The sequence below is a fragment of the Bufo gargarizans genome, chromosome 2, assembly GCF_014858855.1.
Source record: "Bufo gargarizans isolate SCDJY-AF-19 chromosome 2, ASM1485885v1, whole genome shotgun sequence".
In the NCBI taxonomy this organism is placed as follows: Eukaryota; Metazoa; Chordata; class Amphibia; order Anura; family Bufonidae; genus Bufo; species Bufo gargarizans.
This window is the reverse complement of record NC_058081.1, coordinates 630974930-630995812: the sequence shown is the minus strand read 5'-3', so window position 1 is coordinate 630995812 and position 20883 is coordinate 630974930. Positions and strand designations below refer to the sequence as shown.

Below are 20883 nucleotides of genomic sequence, written 5' to 3'. Positions count from 1 at the left end.
GCACAACCCCTTTAATCTAAAAGTAAATGTCTGCGTCAATACGATTCTTGGGTTTCTAATAAACAAGGTAGCCAAGATTAATAAGGAAAGGCATCATACAGCAGCGAGTTATCCATACAATTACATGATAGGACTCTTCTTCCATTTGATTAAATCTGACCTGACACCGAATATTACCCAACATCTGAAATCAACTGGAAAATGGGCTTACCCGGACTCCTGAGAAAAGCAATCAGCTATGAAATCTCTCGAGATTCACACTGATGTCACGAATATAAAACCAGTAATCCAAATGATTCCATGGCGTGGTCACATCTTACATGAAATGGGATATTCAGTGAAAACTGAGATAATTTTCTTCAAATATACAAAAAATACCTGCAGATACGAGGCCTCGTTTCTTGTGTGAAGTGTTAACATTGTGTTCTTGAGTATCTTCATCTCTGGTTGACAGCCACTAATGGCAGCCAATATAATACACATCATTCAGCTTCTTAAAATAAAATATGCAGCAACCAACCAGGACCTGTGATCCGTCAAAACGCACATGTCTAGGCGGTTAACAAAGGTTAAAGGGGATTTTCTCCAAAAAATGATGGATCTGAATGTTTTTGCAATTGCATGTACAGTTGCAAGAAAAAGTATGTGAACCCTTTGGAATGATATGGATTTCTGCACAAATTGGTCATAAAATGTGATCTGATGTTCATCTAAGTCACAACAATAGACAATCACAGTCTGCTTAAACTAATAACACACAAAGAACTAAATGTTACCATGTTTTTATTGAACACACCATGTAAACATTACAGTGAAGGTGGAAAAAGTATGTGAACCCTTGGATTTAATAACTGGTTGAACCTCTTTTGGCAGCAATAACTTCAACCAAACGTTTCCTGTAGTTGCAGATCAGACGTGCACAACGGTCAGGAGTAATTCTTGACCATTCCTCTTTACAGAACTGTTTCAGTTCAGCAATATTCTTGGGATGTCTGGTGGGAATCGCTTTCTTGAGGTCATGCCACAGCATCTCAATCGGGTTCAGGTCAGGACTCTGACTGGGCCACTCCAGAAGGCGTATTTTCTTCTGTTTAAGCCATTCTGTTGTTGATTTACTTCTATGCTTTGGGTTGTTGTCCTGTTGCAACACCCATCTTCTGTTGAGCTTCAACTGGTGGACAGATGGCCTTAAGTTCTCCTGCAAAATGTCTTGATAAACTCGGGAATTCATTTTTCCTTTGATTATAGCAATCCGTCCAGGCCCTGATGCAGCAAAGCAGCCCCAAACCATGATGCCCCCACCACCATACTTCACAGTTGGGATGAGGTTTTGATGTTGGTGTGCTGTGGCTTTTTCTCTCCACACATAGTGTTGTGTGTTTCTTCCAAACAACTCAACTTTGGTTTCATCTGTCCACAGAATATTTTGCCAGTACTGCTGTGGAACATCCAGGTGCTCTTGTGCAAACTGTAAACGGGCAGCAATGTTTTTTTTTGGACAGCAGTGGCTTCCTCTGTGGTATCCTCCCATAAAATACATTCTTGTTAAGTGTTTTACGTATTGTAGATTCGCTAACAGGGATGTTAGCATATGCCAGAGACTTTTGTAAGTCTTTAGCTGACACTCTAGGATTCTTCTTCACCTCATTGAGCAGTATGCGCTACAGGACGGCCACTCCTAGGGACTTTCTCCATTTATAGACAATTTGTCTTACCGTGGACCTATGAACAGCAAGGCTTTCGGAGATACTTTCATAACCCTTTCCAGCTTTATGCAAGTCAACAATTCTTAATCGTAGGTCTTCTGAGAGCTCTTTTGTGCGAGGCATCATTCACAGCAGGCAATGCTTCTTGTGAAAAGTAAACCCTGAACTGGTGTGCATTTTCTATAGGGCAGGGCAGCTGTAACCAACATCTCCAATCTCATCTCATTGATTGGACTCCAGTTGGCTGACACCTCACTCCAATTAGCTCTTGGAGATGTCATTAGTCTAGGGGTTCACATACTTTTTCCACCTGCACTGTGAATGTTTACATGGTGTGTTCAATAAAAACATGGTAACATTTAATTCTTTGTGTGTTATTAGTTTAAGCAGACTTTGATTGTCTATTGTTGTGACTTAGATGAAGATCAGATCACATTTTATGACCAATTTGTGCAGAAATCCATATCATTCCAAAGGGTTTACATACTTTTTTTTGCAACTGTATAGTCACTGAGTTATTAATAAAACTCTTCTGTATAGCGCTACCTGTCTGTTTCTTCGTCCACCTAAATAACTTTGATGAGGTGGTTTCACATGCTCAGTTCTATCCTTCAATTGCCAAAAGCAATATCTACGGTTAGAAGCTGCAGCCGAAAGGACACACCTCCGGAGAAAGGGCATGTCCCCTCAGCTGCGACAGGGAGTTTGCTACAGCAGAAAAGGGCACGTCCCTAAGCTTATAGAAAATCTAGCAGAGGAATTGATGTAGCGTATCGGGAGAGCTCTGGATCTCATATGAGTTACAGGTCTGGTTCTAGCTTTGATAGAAAGAGACGGCCATGTACTATGTGATGCCCTATTTTCATTTTTACATTAATCATGGATAGCTCCATTAACGTGAGCCAAATTGTGCATGTTAAAGGGGCATTCCCATCTTGGGCATTTCTGGTATACCTACAGGATACGCAAAAAATGAATGTGTTATTTTGTACCATTTAGATGTTTGGGTAAAAAAATTAAAAAATCATCCATGGGGTTGGAAAACCCCTTTAACTTGTAATGTGGGTCCTTAATTCTGACGATTGTGTTGGCCCCGAAAGTCAGAATCTCACCAATCAGGCATGGATATGTATATATATGCTATGACCCCAGCCAAAGACCCCACTTGCTATCACCAGGTCACAAGACGATAGGCCGTACTTACCTTATGAGAAAAGTTAGAACTTTCTATGGGTATAATGGAGGAACATAAAGTCTATGGCAGATGTCTTTTGATTGCTGATGTTTACTTACAGTCCTTGTCAAAGAAAGAGCAAACCAGACATTCTCACACCACATGTGAAACCAGCCTCAGTCAATTATTCATGTTAGAAAACCAATCTTGGAAAGCACATGGCATTAAAAATTAGTTTGTTTTAAATAGCTAATTGCTTTCTAGGGAGCATTCGTATTAGAATTACCTAACTAATTAACGAAATGTTGCACCATTATAGGCACGTCATGGGATGCTAACCACATACAATTATAGTCAGCTAATCTGTTTTTATTTGTGCCGCATAATCCCTCTAAAATGTACACAAATGGCATAGATGTCAGGGACTATCAGCCTTCTTGGCACCAGCACATCTACAAACTCCCCAGACGGAGGAGCACAAGTGGATATGTCGTGGCTTAAAGGATACCGTGCTATCAGCCAGAACTTCATGTACAGTAGTTCCATTTTACATGGATGTTCTGCTGGTTTCTAGACCTTTAAGCTCAAAATATCAAATCGTGTTTTACTGCTGGTGGTACAACGTTGAATCAGAAATCTTTATGGGAGGAGACAGGGAGGGGCTAAGGAAATCGGGCAGGTCAAGGAGGGGGGATCTATATTCTGGCCACAACCTAGGACAAAAAAAGTATTTGCAATCTGCTGCTTTTGGCAGTAATTATTTTTTTTAGAATACAGGCCTCTAGAGAGAATACAAAAAACGATACCATTCTCAAATATTACACTGACTATTCTCTAATACTACACCATTACTATCTTCTAATACTGTACTATTACTATTCCCATCTAAAAAAAAAGTATACTATTACTATTCACTAATATTATACTGTTACTATAGTATATTCTATACTATTACTAATATCTGTGACACTAGAAATTTAGCTCTGGGGCCTCGCATTCCCCTTGTTCATCTTTGAGATGTTTCTACACCTGCACTGGAGTCCACCTGTGGTAAATTCAGTTGATTGGACATGATCTGGAAAGACACTGCCCTGTCTATATCAGGTCTCACATCTGACAATGCATATCAGAGCAAAAACCAAGCCATGAGGAGGCAAGAACTGCCTGTAGAGCTCAGAGACAGGAATGTGTGGAGGCACACACCTGGAGAAGGGTACAAAATAATTTCTCCTGCACTGAAAGTTCCCAAGAGTACAGTGGTCCATAATTCTTAAGAGGAAGAAGTTTGGAACAGGCAGGACTCCCCCAAGTGCTAACCGCTCCACCAAACTCTGTAATCATGGGAGAAGGGCATTGGTAAGAGAGATGACCAAAGCTCCAAAGATCTTGTGCACAGATGGGAGAAACTTACAGAAGATCAACCAGCACTCAGCATTCTTCCAATCTAGGCTTTATGGCAGGGTGGCCAGAAGGAAGCCTCTCCTCAGTAAAAGACACATGGAAGTTTTCAAAAAAACTGGACTCTGAGACTGGAAGAAAGAAAATTCTCTAGTCTGGTTAAACCAAGATTGAACCATTTGGCCTCATTTCTAAATGTCATGTTTGACGAAAACGAGACACTGCCCAATACCATCCCTATATATGCATGGGCAGCTTCAGGATGTAGGGGTATTTTTCAGAGGCTGGGGCAGGGAGACAGGAAAAGCTGAATGAAGCTAACTAAATATAACCAATTACAAGCATTTATTAAAGCAACCGGAAGCATAATGGTATAACAGATAACTATATCTAGACATTGTGTACACACACACACGATTCAAAATACTGCAATATTACTAATGCTATACTAATCTCTAACATTATATTATTACTAGACTATTACTATTGTATGGTAATATGCTTTTGCTATTCTCTAATACTAATTTCTACTAATCTCTAATAATCTAATACTATACTATTACAATTCCCTAATACTATTCTTTTACTACTCTTCAGTACTACACTATTATTATTCCTTATTACTCTACAGTTACTATTTTCTAACGTTAAATTTTTACTATTCTATAAAACCCATACTCTTACTAATCTCTAATACTCAACTATTCCTACTGTCTAATATTAAAGTATTATTATTCTGTAATACAATATGATCACTATTCTCAAATATTTTAATACTTTGATAGTACTATTTTCTAATACTGTTACTATTTCATTATTAATCTCTAATAATCTAATACTGTATTAGGGACTATTAGTAGTCCTTAATACTATACAATTACTACTTTCCAATACTATACTATTACTAGTTCCTAATACAATTTCCACTCTAATACTACAACTAATCTGTAATAATCTAATACTATACTGTTACTGTTGTGCTAATAGAGAATACAGACCACAATAAAAGGTACCAAGTCTTTCTACTTTCCTTACTAGTATTTCCTGCATTTATATGACAAACATTTGTAAAGTTGTGTGGCTGGGTCAACCAGCTGCCATAATGACGCTTGACCCCAACGCACACAATTTTTGTAGGAACTCAGTTTGCCTATTGTATATTTTTGGAGTGTGAGAGGAAGCAGGAGTACCCGGAGGAAACCCACACAGGGACAATATACCAACTTCATGCAGATGTTGTCCCTGATCCAATTCAAACTCAGGACCCGCGCGCTGCAAGGCACCAGTGCTAACCACTGAGCCACCGTGCTGCCTGGATGGCCGGCCTAAGCTATCACATGTACTGTCAGGAGTATGCACTAATGTCATTATACTGCAAGATGTTCATGGATGGGGGCCTCATGACCGTCCCCAGGTGGTAGGCATCAAAGAAGGGAGTAGGGATACGGACTAGAGATGCTGGATATCAGGTTTCTATTTAGAGAATTACGGAATTGCTTATTGCCTTTAATAAATGAGTTTTCCAAGACTAACTTATTGATAAGCTATTCTTAGGACAGGTCATCAATATTAGATGGGCCGGGGACTAATTCCAGGCAACCTGACACTCAGCTGTTTTCACTAGCAGCGGCGCCAGAACTAAGCACTGGAACTACACAGCTCCACACCCTGTGTGGTGGCCATGACTGATTACTGCAGCCCTGCCAGTACCGAACCGGTGCAGCACTGTAGTAACCAAGCATGGCCACTACACAGTGGGAGCACTGTTGCAGCAACCAGACACTACACAATGTATGGAGCTGTGCATTTCCTTTGTTGCAGTTGATCTGATACTGATGGCGTACCCTAAGGAAGGGCCATCAATAATTTAGCTCTAGACAACCCCTCTAAAGATGTCTAATTAAAGTTCAAACAACTTCTACTCCAAAAGGTTGGGATTTTGAATATTTTCAGTTTCTTCACCTTCCCGGGGTCATATATTTTCCACCTGACTTCTATCTGTATAATTTACATTTGGCAATCAGAGCCTATATATAATCCAGGGATTCACAGTTGGCGACGGTTACTTTGGTCGGATATTAGCCTGGTTTACTTTTGCAAACAGCTGTGAGTAACGTAAATGCCTGTATTAACCATATTTATTGGGTATTTTATCAAAAAGATTTCTCATCCTTTCAAGAATGTTCGGAGTGACTAATGGTTGCATTTACTTAACTTAAATATATGTTACAACTTGCAACTGTGCTTTTAATCCCTTTTACTTCTTAAAAAAATCACAGCAATACATAAATCTGGAGGTGCCGAGTAACACTTGCGAAGCAGAATTAATCTTGGGCTTAAAGTTTACTTTTAAGAAGACATCTTTTAGAGAAAATTATTTTAAATTGCTTATGGATTTAAAGGGATGTCCACAGGCTGCAAAGAGTGGGAGTATACGCATAGCTAGGTGAATCTTGGAGAAAGAGAGGCTCTGTTTGTTATGTGACAATCCCTTTAACAAAGCCTAGCACTAATGGAGTAAGCAACTGTTTGGGCTAGACCAGTCCCCTATTAATGGTGTAACCGGTGTGCCCCATAATAGGCTAGGATCACACGGCGCTTAGGCACTGAATTTGATGTATATCCCTGCAAAATCTCCCAGGGTATATGCTATCATAAGCCAAAGAACACAAACGAGTATCCCTGACACACCTTTGTCTCATCGGTCAATGGAAGAGGTCTACAGCTTAATATGCATATGATTAACTAAAAACAACATGACATTCTGCCGGTCAATACGATATCAAACTCATAGTTATTATGTTTGACTACTTTTAAAAAGGAAAAAAAAATTCTCTGCATCACTATATTCTGACGCCCATAACTTTTTTTTATATTACTGTATAAAGAGCTCTGTGCAGGGTGAACTGTAGTTTGTATTGTTATTTTGGGGTACATATGGCTTTTCGATCACTTTTTCTAGTGGGATGAGGTGGCCAAAACATGGGAAATTGGGCATTTTCATGATAAATATTTTTATATGTTAATATTTCAAACAGTTTTGGAAGTATACCTATTATGCTTATTTTAATATGTAAAATTGGGAAAGGGCATTTAATATTTTTTATTTATTTTTAATATATTTAAGTTGATGTTTTTGTATTTATTTTATTTTTATGCACTGAAATTATTAGTCCCCATAGGGGACTTGAACTTGTATTTTTTTTTTTTTACTGAAACTTTTAGTCCCTTGTAAATATTTTGACTGCTAATATCCTTGTGTTTATTTTTATTTATCTATTTTTAATTCTTTTAGTTACTTAAATTTTTAATCCCTCTAATCACTTATACCATTGCCTGAAATAGTATACTATTGCAATCTATGGGATTTTTACTGGTTTCCTGTTAAGATTCAGTATGGCAGCCTTTAAAAGGCCCCGGTCTAAAACTAAAAATGATCGGATGCCTGCAATTTCACTGCGGCGGGTCGGATTGTAGGACAGAGGAAGCCCCCTCCCTCTGTTTAACTGCACAGATGCTGCATTAAAGGGGTTGTCTGGGTTCAGAGCTGAAACCGGACATACCAATATTTTCCCCAGGCAGCCCCACTAAGATGAGCATCAGAGCATTTCATGCTCCCTTGCTCTCCTTTGCCCTGCGCTAAATCGTGCAGGGCAAAGGCATTTTCAGTAGATCTGGTGATGTACCGGGCTCTCCACAGGGCTGCCAGGAGGAGGCTTCCGCCCAGCAGCAAGTCTGGTGACATCACCGGCACTGATGGGTGTAAAACGGCTAGGGCAGCGCTAAAGCCGGCCCATCAGAGTCGGTGATGTCACCGAACACACTGCTGGGTCGGAAGCCTCCATCTAGCAGTGTGTTATTGTAAATAAAAAAGCCCTTGCTCTGCGCAATCCATCAGCTCTGAACCCGGACAACCCCTTTAATTATCTGCATCATCTGAGAGTTATCTCTGAGCCTAGTCATTGTGGCTGGATGTCAGCTGTATTACACAGTCAGCACTCAGTGAGCCAGTAAGCCTGCTCAATACACTTCCTGCGCACCAATGACATACTGTTAGATTGTGGTGCACACAAGCGTTAAAGCAGTATTTTGGAACCCCTAAAAAAAAATAAAAAAAATATAGATTATGTCTGGGAATCATCTAAAATTAAAAAAATAAGACTTGATCACCTGCTTAATCTCCTGCTGGTCCAAAAGTCTGAATAGGCTTTGATTCCGCAGCTGTATCAATGACACCGCCGAATAGTTCAGTGACCACTGAGACCAGTTACTGGGTCACAGGGAGAACAATGCTGGAACAGCAGAGAATAGGGCAGGGGAGTAAAATGTATTCATTTTTTTTTTATTGTAGATCATTGCCAGCCTTAACAAATATTTTTCAGGTCCTGGAAAACCCCTTTAAAGCCGCAGACAATTTTCTTGAATTACATAGAGAGAACTCTGAATAGTACATTTTCCTTGCCGGCAAAGAGTTCTTAGACAATTCCATTAAGTTAAGTGAATGACATGCCACTTCTATTCAGGCACATGAGTTATGTATAATTAAACCAAATGCTTCCAGTGTCAACTCATGTGATCCTTAAAATTGGTTTCCACCCAAGAGGCAGAAGTGTGGTTAAATGGAAGACTATGCTACTCACAGAGAATAGAAAGAGAGGTTGACTAGTGACAGTGAATCATACTGGACCTGGTCGTCGATTTTCTGTAGATTTAAAAAAAAAAAAATTTTTAAAGTCCACAAATACATATTTAAGCGCATATGAAATGTGGTCAGTGCCCAAGAACCACCATCTATCTGGTAAGTGAATGCAGTATACAGCCTGGCAATCACTTGGTTCCTCCATTGTTGGCCTCTTGTAGATACCCCTCCTTTCTTATGGCAGGTGGATAATACATAATAGCAACGCCTTGAAAACCTGTAGGTTAACTTAGGAAAGGGGTTGTCTTTATGTCCATATGCCCTCCTATGAGCCAAAATGGAGACCTACCTGTCTCTGCATTACCTTCAAAATAGTAGCCTGCATGCAATGCAACATTTGAGATCACTGGATGGTTAATGAGAAGCTGATTTGGGGTTGGAGGTCAAGGAGTGGGCAGACATAGGTTCCCTTGGAGATAACAGCTGATCGTCGGTGAGACCACCCCTTTAAAGGGGTCAATTTTGCAAATCCCAGGTCCAGAAGAAGCATGCCCTGTCCTAAAGATGTATTAGAAACAGGGTTTACAGAGAAAAGGGGGATGCATCAGAAGCCATTTTCTTTTCTCCAGCCCCAACACACAATTTTGGAAGTTTCCTTAGTGACCCTGTTATAAAGATGCCTAATTATAGATGGGCCTGATCCTTCAAGGCATATAGTGTACGTTACATAATAATTAATACATGGGATTCTGATATATCAAGAGTATTGATTCAAGACCAATCAGAAATTATTTCTTTGTCTTTTGACCATTTTATTGTTTCATTTCATAGGAAGCCTTGATAACAGTAAAAAGTCAGGAGCCGGAACGGGAACGACTGTCTAATAATAAACAGTTACCAAATCACAATTACTGTATGATGTGAAATAAACGACAGAAAAGTGCTAATTTATTTACTGTAAGGTACATGATTTGCATCCAGACATTTCCCCCCGGTCAATTAAGTCATAATAAGTCTGAACTTTAAAGATGAGTCATATGGGATTTGTGTCTTGTTCGCACCTTGGACAATAAAACTTTAATAAGGACTGAGGCTCAGCTATTAAAAACTTTTCATCTGAATTATTCATAAGGGGGTATTCCCAAAGCAGTTGTTAATACCCATCCACCCCCACACATAGCAATTAGGGTAAGACCTTATACACACGACTGTATGCATTTTTCAGTCCACAAATTATGGATACCGTTCATATTTTGGAACCACTGAATTCAATGTGTCTGTGGTCCACATTTTGTGGCCAAGTATAGGACATGTTCTAGCTTTTTGCAGAATTGGCATACGGACGCGGACAGCATATGGATCATCCATGTGTTTTCCACATCTATATGTCCTTTCCCGCAAAAAGAATGAATATGTCTGGAAAATGCAGACCAGTGACCCATTGGACTCAATAGATCTGGCAAAAAATGCACAAGGACCGCATCCGTATTTTGCAGATCTGCGATACAGTGGTTAAGGCCTAAAGAGGTCTGAATGTATGACCCTAACATTCAGGAAATAAAAGGGTTTGCTAGGATAAGATAAGTGCATTCACTGTACAATAGGGAAATGCTGCTGAGCCCGCTCATTACACGGAGGATGCCAACTGTGACACCCAGCTGACACCAAGACTGCAACGGCCAGGTTCAGAGATAACTGCACCCCTCAACTCTATATAACTGTCACTATTGTCTGTGGCATCGGAGCCATATAGGTAATGTGGATTCCCTTTTGTGTCTCCCTACCTTCACCCTGTAATGGTGCTCCCTATTATTAAAATACCAACAGATCTGGGTGTTTTTCCTATTCATCCCCCTAAAAAAATAATAAGTGTTAATCCATAAGTCGCACCCCAAAATGCTACCAATGAAAACCATAGTCGCCATACAGCTACATTCAAAAATGAATTAATTCTGCTTTTTTGGAAAGTGGCGACATAAAATAAACTATTATTTTTGCATGGCATATACCATTATTGTGCAAAACTAGTAAAAAACAAAATGATAAATCTTTGGTTTGGCTGTAATCATACTGGCCCATAGAATAAAAGAAATACAGAAGGCTAAATATGCTGGGACGGTGTATGTTGTAAATTTAAAGGGGTTGTTCCACAAAAAATATTCTACACTTTTCAAACAAGCACTTGGATCTGAACACTTTTGTAATTGCATGCAATTAAAAATGTTGTATAGCCACTGAGTTATTCAATATAATGTATCTGTATAGCGCCACCTGCTGTTTTTTTATTTTTTTATTTCTTTGACTTGCTCACTAAGAAGGCGGCAAATACTCTGTTTTATCCTTCAACTGCCTCCTGAGCTGTGATAGGGAGAGCTGAGACACGCCCCCTGAGCTGCAGCAGAGAAGACACTCCCTTGAGCTGTCAGCTTGAAATAAATCTAGCAGAGGATTTGGAGCAATGAATGGGGAGATCTCTGGATCTATGTGAGGTACAGGGCTGGTTCTAGCTTTTTTACAATAGTCATGTGATAACCCCTTTAACCCCTTAAGGACCTCCGCCGTATAAGTACGGCGGAAGTCCGGTCCCTAAACATGGCGCCCGCTCGCTAGCAGAGACCCGCGGCACATGTATGCGATCAGCAATAAGGCTGATCGCATACTTTTAACCCTTCAGATGCCATGGTCAAATGTGACCACGGCATATTTGCAGTCCGGAAGCGGAAGTCGAGCGCTTCCGCTCCGGTAACAGTGTTCCCCAGCTGAGATCGGGGAACCTGTTACATCGCTGAAATAACCCAAAGCCTCAAGCAGGCTTCGGAGTCTATTTCAGGAATATACCAATACAGGCCACTAGGTGACAGCAAGTGTTCAATGATGGCTATATAGCCATCAATAAACACAATGGACAATCTAATGATTTCCAGTTACTGTCACCCAAGGTGACTTAAAAAAAGTAAAAAAAAAGCTTTTACAAATATAAAAAAACTAAAAAAAAAACATAAAAAGTTCAAATCAACCCCCTTTCCTTAAAATAAAAATACTTAACCAATAAAAAAAATAAACATCATAGGCATTGCTGTGAGCAAAAATGCCCATACAATTAAAATATAACAGTATTAATGGCTTACGGCAAACGGCGTAACAGGAAGAAAAAAATATGCCAATTTGCCATTTTTTGTCACTTCAACTTCCCAATAATTGTTTTATAAAAAGTGATCAAAAAGTCGCACACACTTCAAATTGGTATTACTGAAAATAACAGATCGTCCCGCAAAAAATGAGCCCTCACGCAGCCCATACAGATAACTACAAAAAAGTTATAGGGGTCAGAATATGGTTATAAAAAAATAATTTTTTCCTCAAAGGTTCTAATTTTTTTTCAGTATTAAAACGCAAGAAAAATTATACAAGTGTGGTATTGTTGTAATCGTACTGACCTGGAGAATGAAGATAACAGGGCAATTCTACCGCATAGTGTACAGTGTAAAAAAAAAAAAACCTTTATCAGAATTGCGTTTTTTCCCAATTGTACCCCATGTGAATGGAAAAATAAAAAAGTTAGGACTATGGGAATGCGGGGAGTGAAAAAAGCAAAATCTCAGGATCCTGAAGGGGTTAAAGTCCAAAAATAACAGTGGAATAGCTTTTTTCCCATTACTACCCAAAAACAGTAAATAAAAGTAAATAAATTATATGTACTTCAATATGGTGTCACTAAAAAAATAGAATTCACCCCTCAAAAAACAAGCCCTCGATACAGCTACAAAGACAAAATAAAAAAAATGAAATGCAACCACCCAGTCTTATTTCGCACTCCTCAGAAATGCTAAAGGTCCCTTCACACTGCCCGAACATCTGCCGGAGTAAAGGTGCTGCCTTACCCCATTAATAGAATTGTTCATGTGGACACCTAAATCATAGTTTGCCGCCAGCGGATCGTGTCGCTTCTCCTGCAAAAAACAATCAGTAAGGACTCATGCACACGAGTGCAGGCTGTCCGTGCCCGTATTGCGGACTACAAACAGCGGGTCCACAATATACAGGCACCAATCGTGTGCACTCCTGTATACGGGTGTGGACCCATTGACATGAATGGATCTGCAATCCACACAATACGGAACGGTGCAGGGCAGAGGCATGGATCGGAAGCCCACGGAAGTACTATGAAGCGCTTCCGTGGGATTTTGGTCTGTGCCTCCGCACCGCAAAAAACTGGAACATTTTCAATTTTTTTGTGGTGCAGAAAGTATCTTGCGGTTCACTGACCCATTCACATTCGCTGCAAACGGTGTGCAGTCGTGGATCGCTATTTGCGGTCGGCAGCACAGAAACACCCTGGCTGATGGATTCTGTACCTGGGCCAAACATCAGCACAGAACAATAGGCCGATGATGCAATAGGAACTGACTGTATCATAAAACACTATGATGCAGTGAGTTCGGGTCAGTGGAGCAGCGGTCGGTCCGCGAGATGAGGTTGACACACAGACCGTGTTTCCCCAACTGAGCACAGTCATGTGAACCAGCCCTAACAGAGGACAAAGATGGATGCACAGCTCCATCCACTGTGTAGTGGCCGTGCCACGTTACTGCAGCTTAGATCCCATTCAAGTGAACGGCTGCTGCAAAAGGCTGATTGTGGGGGTGCCGGGTGTCAGACTCCTAACAATCTGATATTGATGACCTATGGAGGATAGGTCATCAACATGGAAAACCTGGAAAACCCCTTTAAGGGTTAAATAAGACTGGAAATCCTTTAATAATAAATACAACCTAGCTTCCATCAGTGTATCTTGTAAGAGCAGGGCTGTGTAGAGGAGACGTCGCATGTGTCTGGTAGTAGTACATGTGGGCTGACTGTGTCTGTTACTGTAAGTGGCCAGTGAGCTGGAAGCCATAAGCCGTGAACTTACAACGTACCAGTAGATGTAAATGATTCAGCTGCCACAGAATAGTGTAAAGCCTACCAGAAAACCCTTTCAGACTTCTTAATATCAGATCCTCAATGCTAATCCCAGCACTACCAACCCCACCCACACTGCCCCCCACCCACCCATTCTCCCGGTCAGGACAACATCAGAATGTCAGAGATCTATACAGTAAACCATGTGCAGTTCTGCAAACGCCGACACAACCACGTGCGATTTAGACTAATTTCACACTGGCGTTTCTATTTATATTGAGATCCGTCATAGGGTCTCAATAGCGATCTCCTCCTCCGGCCAGCCCTGTCAGCATTTAAAAAATCGCGCGCCTGTGTTCATTCGGCGCAGGTGCTCTGAGATGAGGAGGCGCGTCTCCTCAGAACTCCCTCAGTGCGCCTGCGCCGATGACGTCTTCTTCTTCGGTGATGTCATTGGCGCAGGCGCACCGAGGGGGTGCTGAGGAGGCGAGCCTCCTCATCTCAGAGCGCCTGCGCCGAATGAACACAGGCGCGCGATTTTTTAAATGCTGACAGGGCCGGCCGGAGGAGGAGATCGCGGCTGGCCCTGTCAATCAACACTACGAGGGGGCGTTTTTTTGCGGCGGCTACCAGCAAGTAGACGCCCTACTTGCTGGTAGAGACCTAATTTACATATTATAAAACTTCGTTTTTATAAGAAACGGCTGAAGGAAAGTAAGTAACACCATTATATTTTCATATATCGCAGTATAAGGAATTTAAGTAGCCCAAAAAAAAAATATGACTTTAGTGGGGTGACAGAAGCCCTTTAACTCTGACACAATAGATCCGTCGCCTATTGACTTTCAATGGAGTTCATGACGGATCCGTCTTGGGTATGTTAAAGATAATACAACCGGATCCGTTCAGAACGGATGCAGATGGTCGTATTATCAGTAACGGAAGCGTTTTTGCTGAACCCTGCCAGATCCAGCAAAAATGCTGGTGTGAAAGTAGCCTTAGATTGATTAGGTCTTTCGTCCGGATTTCACTGAGAAAATAGGCATGCATTATGGGACTCTTTATGGGAAAATTTACGGCTGGAGAACTGAAGAAGAGAACAGTTGGGGCTAGAAAGCATCTTGACACGACACTTGGTAACAGGTGAGCCACAGCACAATCTCTTGTACAGTACTCCTTGCAGAGATCCGGCTGGTGTAAGGAGTCTTATAGGCAATGCTCCCTGGGAACAGTATAGAAGTTAGGGCTCCTCCAGAAGAAAGAAAATGTCTAGTGTTGTGCAAACTTGTTTCCAGTTCGGCAGACAAGGATTGGGTTATCTAAGAATTCCGTTATGGATTCCGCTACCATGGACCATAAGTTATGGTCCATAACGAAAATCTTAGATAACCCGAACTTGAACCTTGTACACCAAACTTCAAACCAAAAGTTCGCACAACACTAAACATGTCATCTCTAGTATCAAATAGGCTGCTACCCTGTGACTGACTCATTAAAGAGGTTCTCCAGGAGTTCAATATTAACGCTCTATCCTGGGAATAGGTCTTTAACATCTGATTGGTGAGGGTCCCACATGATCACGAGCAGCTGTTTAAGGAGGTCTCCTCCCAGCTTACCAAACACAGCGCCATACATTGTATAATGGCTGGGCTTAGTTCTGCAGTCCAGGCCCACTCACTTGAATGTGACTGAGCTGTGCCTAGGCCAAGTGACTGATGAACGTGACGTCACTTCAAATAGCTGATCGGCAGGGATGCCAGGTGTCGGACCCCCATGATCCAATATTGATCACCTACCCTGAGGACAGGCATCAGTCCTGAACTACCAGAAAACCCCTTGACTGGAAACCTAACTGTACAGTCTTGGGATTACACAACATTCTAGTTTCCCAGTGGGTGAACCTTGTGACTGCTGGAAGAAACTCAAGAATCACAAGGTCCCACCCGGTTTCCCACAGGGCTGAAATATGGCCTTGCAGCCCCGGCTATTTGAAAGGACCCAGATCCTGACATAATAGCAGACTATCCGAAGCAGAGATGGGTGAAGGTCACTCAGGTATGAGATATATTACCTTGTCTTTTTTGGGTGGGGGTTGTATTCACATATAACTTTAGGGTAAACTACTATTTACTTTGGCAAGCCCCAGCCTAGGTATCCTAGCCCAACGATGCGACTAGTATAATTTGGTACTGCTTCCATACAGCAACATACGGTTCTATTTTTTGCTGGACTCTGCAAGCTGGAAAAGCCTAGTATTTTACTCTCTCATTCTTTTTCCCAACGTATACGTTAAAAAGTGGGGGAGAAAAACGTGATGTGAACACAGTCTAAGGGCCTATTCACACGTTCGTAGTGTATTGCGGATCCGCAAATTGCGGGTCTGCAATACACCTGGCCGGCACCCCCATAGAACTGCCTATTCTTGGCCGCAATTGCTGACAAGAATAGAAAATGTAAAAAAAAAAATCTGGAACCGCGGAGAATGAATGGGTCCCTTAGGTGTAGGTATGGGCATTCTACGGATGTGTGAATGGACCCTTAGGTGTAGGTATGGGCACTTTTACTTACAAGCACTCTGAGGGGAACCCAACTAGAGCAAATGGGCAATGGACAACCTCTTTAAATGATGTACTGTACAAAAGTTATTCAGAAGTGGAGTATTCCTTTAAGTATGCTTTAAAGGAAACTTGTCACCAGGATTTTGCGCATAGAGCTGGGGACATGGGCTGCTAGATGGCCACTAGCATATCTGCAATACCCAGTCCCATAGCTCTCTGTGCCTTTATTGTGTTAAAAAAACAGTTTTTATTGATATGCAAATGAACCTGATATGTGTCCTGTATCCGGAGATGAGTCCAGCGGAAAGGAGCCCAGCACCGCCCCGCGTCCTGCGAATCTCCTCCTTGCTGGCTGACGTCACAGAGCTGGAGCGCCGAAATCTCGCGATGCGCGAGCTAGCGCATGCGTAGTTCGTTCCCTGTGCTGATGGCAGCACAGGGAATGAACATGATGCCGACACTGCGCATGCGCTAGTTCGCGCATTGCGAGATTTCGGCGCTCCAGCTCTGTGACGTCAGCGAGCAAGGAGGAGATTCGGAGGACGCGGGGCGGTGCTGGGCTCCTTTCCGCTGGATTATCTCCGGATACAGGACACATATCAGGTCATTTGCATATCGATCAAAACTTTTTTTTAACACAATAAAAGCACAGAGAGCTATGGGGACTGGGTACTGCGGGTGTGCTAGTGGCCATCTAGCAGCCCATGTCCCCAGCTCTATGCGCAAAATCATGGTGACAGGTTCCCTTTAAAGAACGACATCAGCAAAAGACACAAGCTTAGAGTCCAATCTCCATGCAGTCAAATTAAATATGAAACCCCAAACCATTACTTTGCCCGAGCTCTTATTTTTAGCATGTTGTAGAAGAATACCTACTGCATGAGACAACGGATAGGCCATAGGTGAAGGCATGAGCTGGCTGGGGACATGCTGGAGAGCTTTAGATGAGTGGCTTATGGTTGGATAGCGGGAGGATGTGGTCAGCTGGGACATGGACAACTAAAACAAAGAAAAAACAATCATATCTCAGTAATGCAGCAACAGACATGTAAAGCTACTTACATTCTACATGACAAGATGCCATGAAAGGAAAACCTTGAAATCCAAGAAAAGTAAAGTATAGGTCTGGCACCATACAAAACATTTTAAAGGGCATCTGCCAGCAAGTTTGTACCTATGACACTGGTTGACCTGTTACATGTGCACTTGGCAGCTGAAGGCATCTGTGTGGGTCCCATGTTCATATGTGCCCGCATTGCTAAGAAAAATGATGTTTTAATGTATGCAAATGAGCCTCTAGGAGCAACGGGGGCGTTACCATTACTCCTAGAGTCTCTGCTCTCTCTGCAACTCTGTTCCCTCTGCACTTTCATGACTTTTTACTGCCTGATCCTGTCAATCAAAGTGGAAAGGGTGCAGCAGTTGCAGAAGGAGCAGAGCCTCTAGGAGTAACGGCGACGCCCCTGTTTCTCCTAGAGGCTCATTTAAATATATTAAAACTTGGTTATTCTCAGTAATGCGGGCACATCATATGAACATGGGACCAACACAGATGTCTTCAGCTGCCAGGCGCACATGTAACAGGTCAGCCGGTGTCATAGGTACAAAACTGCTGACAGATGCCCTTTAAGCACATGTTTGCACAAATCAGTAGTACAGTTCATGAAGCTTTGGAATAGGTGTCATCACCCTTATTTTCCATCAATCTGTAGTTTACCCTTTACTTGCCTGCACACAATCTGTAGAGGTCAGAAACGGCTCAGTACTCAAAATATCCATCTAGAGTAACACAATACATACTAGACAGGGATGGGGACGCAGCTGCAATACTTTGTATCTCTCTCACGGTGTCTGAGAGAGCATGCTGCGAGAGGGGAGAGGGAGCAAGTGTGGGGAGATATCTGACTGACACAGGTTAATGAGGACAGCCCTATAGGAAGTGTGGGCAGCATTAAAATACACAAAACCAAGAAAAGATATCAAAGCAGGCTGAACCTGCCCACTCGTGACAAACTGACTTTTTGAAGTCAAAGAGGAACAGTGTAAAAAAACTGCATAGCAAAGACTTACCGCAGGTCCCAGCTCAGCATCTTGAAGAAGTGCAGTGCTTGCAACCAGAGCCTTTGCTAAAAGAAAAAGCATAACATAATGAACACATCAATACAGCAAAAAACAGGGAACGTTATCATTACTCGTCCACTCAATAAATCATTATTACAGTGAAGAGTTGCAAATACTCTGCAGAGAATGTAGAGGGCTTGTGAGGTGGATTAGGGAAGGTCATCCATCAGTAGGGATGAGCGAACTTGCTGTCTGCAAGTTTCGGATTCTGGGTGAACTCCGTTATGGATTCCTGTCCTGCATAACCGAAACTGTCCGGATCCGTTATGCTGCCCATAGACTTCTATGATGACGGAATGCAAAACGCAATTACAACTACTCCTCCCGGGCAAGTGAATGTTGCAGTTCTAATAACACTGTGACATGGCGGCAAAGAAGGCAATGCTCAGGTAAGTGCTGCAACCACTTCATCCAACTGATTTCTGAGGGTGCCGGGAGTCGGACCCCTAACGATTTGATACCGGTGACCTATCCTGAGGCTAGGTCATTAATATTAAGCCCCTGCACAACCCCTTTAAGAGCTTGCCTTGGACCTAAATACTCACCTAACTTCAGAGTAGGCCATCAGTATCTGATCAGTGGGGGTCAGCAGTGGCCTCTTTCTCAGCCTGTGATACCACATCCATTGGTCACACAGCCTTTAGTTCCATTCACGTGAATGGGACCGAGTTGCCATACCAAGCACAGCCACTATACTATGTACGGCGATGTGCTTGGTATACAATTAAAAGATTGCAATGTTCATCCAAGCATTATGGCCACTTCAAACAGCAGGATCCTGGATGTCGGAGCCCCAGTGATCTGAAATTTAAGTCCTGGATAACCCCTTTAAATTCAAAAATTCCAGCTACCAGCAGAAACCACTGGAGGGAGCTCACAAGCTTACTCCACTCTATTTACACATTGATCACAATAATAAAACAGTATACAGTAAGCTCCCCCTAGAGGCAGCAGCAGGGAACTATTATTTATGCATTTGTATGAAAGCCCTGTATGAAAACAAAAAAAAAAACACGGAGCCCGACCATTATAAAAATATATTAAGAAATGATTCAGCACAGAATGTAGGGTCTAAAGTGATAAATGCAGGCACTGTACTCAAAGAAACACTGAGTTACAATAGCCCAATTGCAAGGCTGTGTTGTATAACCCTTTATACATCTAATTATAAATGTCAGCCATTTCTTACTACATAACGAGGATATCCTTCCTCTAGGACAGGGATGGCCAACCTGCGGCTCTACAGCTGTTGCAAAACTACAACTCCCAGCATGCCTAGACTGCCTACAGCTATCAACCTACAGCAGGGCATGGTGGGAGTTGTAGTTTTACAACAGCTGGAGAGCCGCAGGTTGGCCATCCCTGCTCTAGGCTATTCAAGGAGAGGCTTCCACTGAAGCACTAATCGCAGACATACGTGTGTTACATGCTGCACATGTGCTCGGTACATAGCTGCCAATATGGAAGAAATGCTTAGAAGATAATAATGTCATCTCTGTGAGGAGGGTCATGTAAGTCCATCTGCTGTCTCCTCTATTGTCTGTAATGGATGACATAGGATGTGACTCAGATACTACCCTATCTGTGTTCTGCCACCAAACAAACATAGGTTATTGCTGGTAAGGTGACTTAAAGGGGTATTCCTTTAGAACAGGGATGCTCAACCTGCGGCCCTCCAGCTGTTGCAAAACTACAACTCCCAGCATGCCCTAATAGCTGCAGGCTGTCTAGGCATGCTGGGAGTTGCAGTTTTGCAACAGCTGGAGGGACGCAGGTTGGGCATCCCTGCTTTAGAACAAGTTATCCCCTATCCAGTGTATACGGGTTAACTATTAGAGCGGTCGGGGATCGACCACAGTCGGACTGCTGAAGATAGCGGAGCCTGGTAGACCCATAGAGATGAATGACGCAGCAATGCGCATGCCGAACCTGACACTCCATTTACACTGACAGATCAAACAGTAATTTCTAACAGGAATACCCCTTTAAACATCGGCAGCCTCATTCACACCAATGCACCCAGGTTCTACAGACAGGGGGGATAAGATAGTGGGCCTAAAAAACTAAAAGAAAACTCAGGGGTCAGTGCGACTTCAGGCAATACATAAAGAAGCACTTCTGCAATTGGCCTGGTAAAGTGGTACATGAAATAAACTGTAGTGAAGGTAGTATTCCTCCTGGAGACTGTATTTGTCAGTTATAACCTCCCTTCTGATCCTCAGCTGTGTCATGTGCCCAACACTCTTCATCTGATACAGAGTCATGTGCAGACAGGAAGTCATATTCTCTATTCCAATGAGAGCCTTGGTATCAGTCTCAGGCCTCTTGCACACAAACGTTTTTTTTTTCAGTTTCCGTTCCATTTTTTGCATTCCATATATGGAC

At 42.2% G+C, this 20883-nt stretch overlaps 1 protein-coding gene across 2 annotated transcripts in view; it reads right to left on the bottom strand.

Annotated features, from left to right (window-relative positions):
- The window catches only part of NPHP4 (nephrocystin 4), a 277786-nt gene that overhangs the window by 126616 nt on the left and 130287 nt on the right, over nucleotides 1–20883 (bottom strand). For both annotated transcript variants that reach the window (XM_044278368.1, XM_044278369.1), the window contains exons 12-13: nucleotides 18448–18503; nucleotides 17254–17376 (exon numbers count right to left, since the gene is read on the bottom strand). In XM_044278368.1, coding sequence (XP_044134303.1) covers nucleotides 17254–17376; nucleotides 18448–18503 — 179 coding nt within the window. The remainder of the gene's footprint in view (nucleotides 1–17253; nucleotides 17377–18447; nucleotides 18504–20883) is intronic.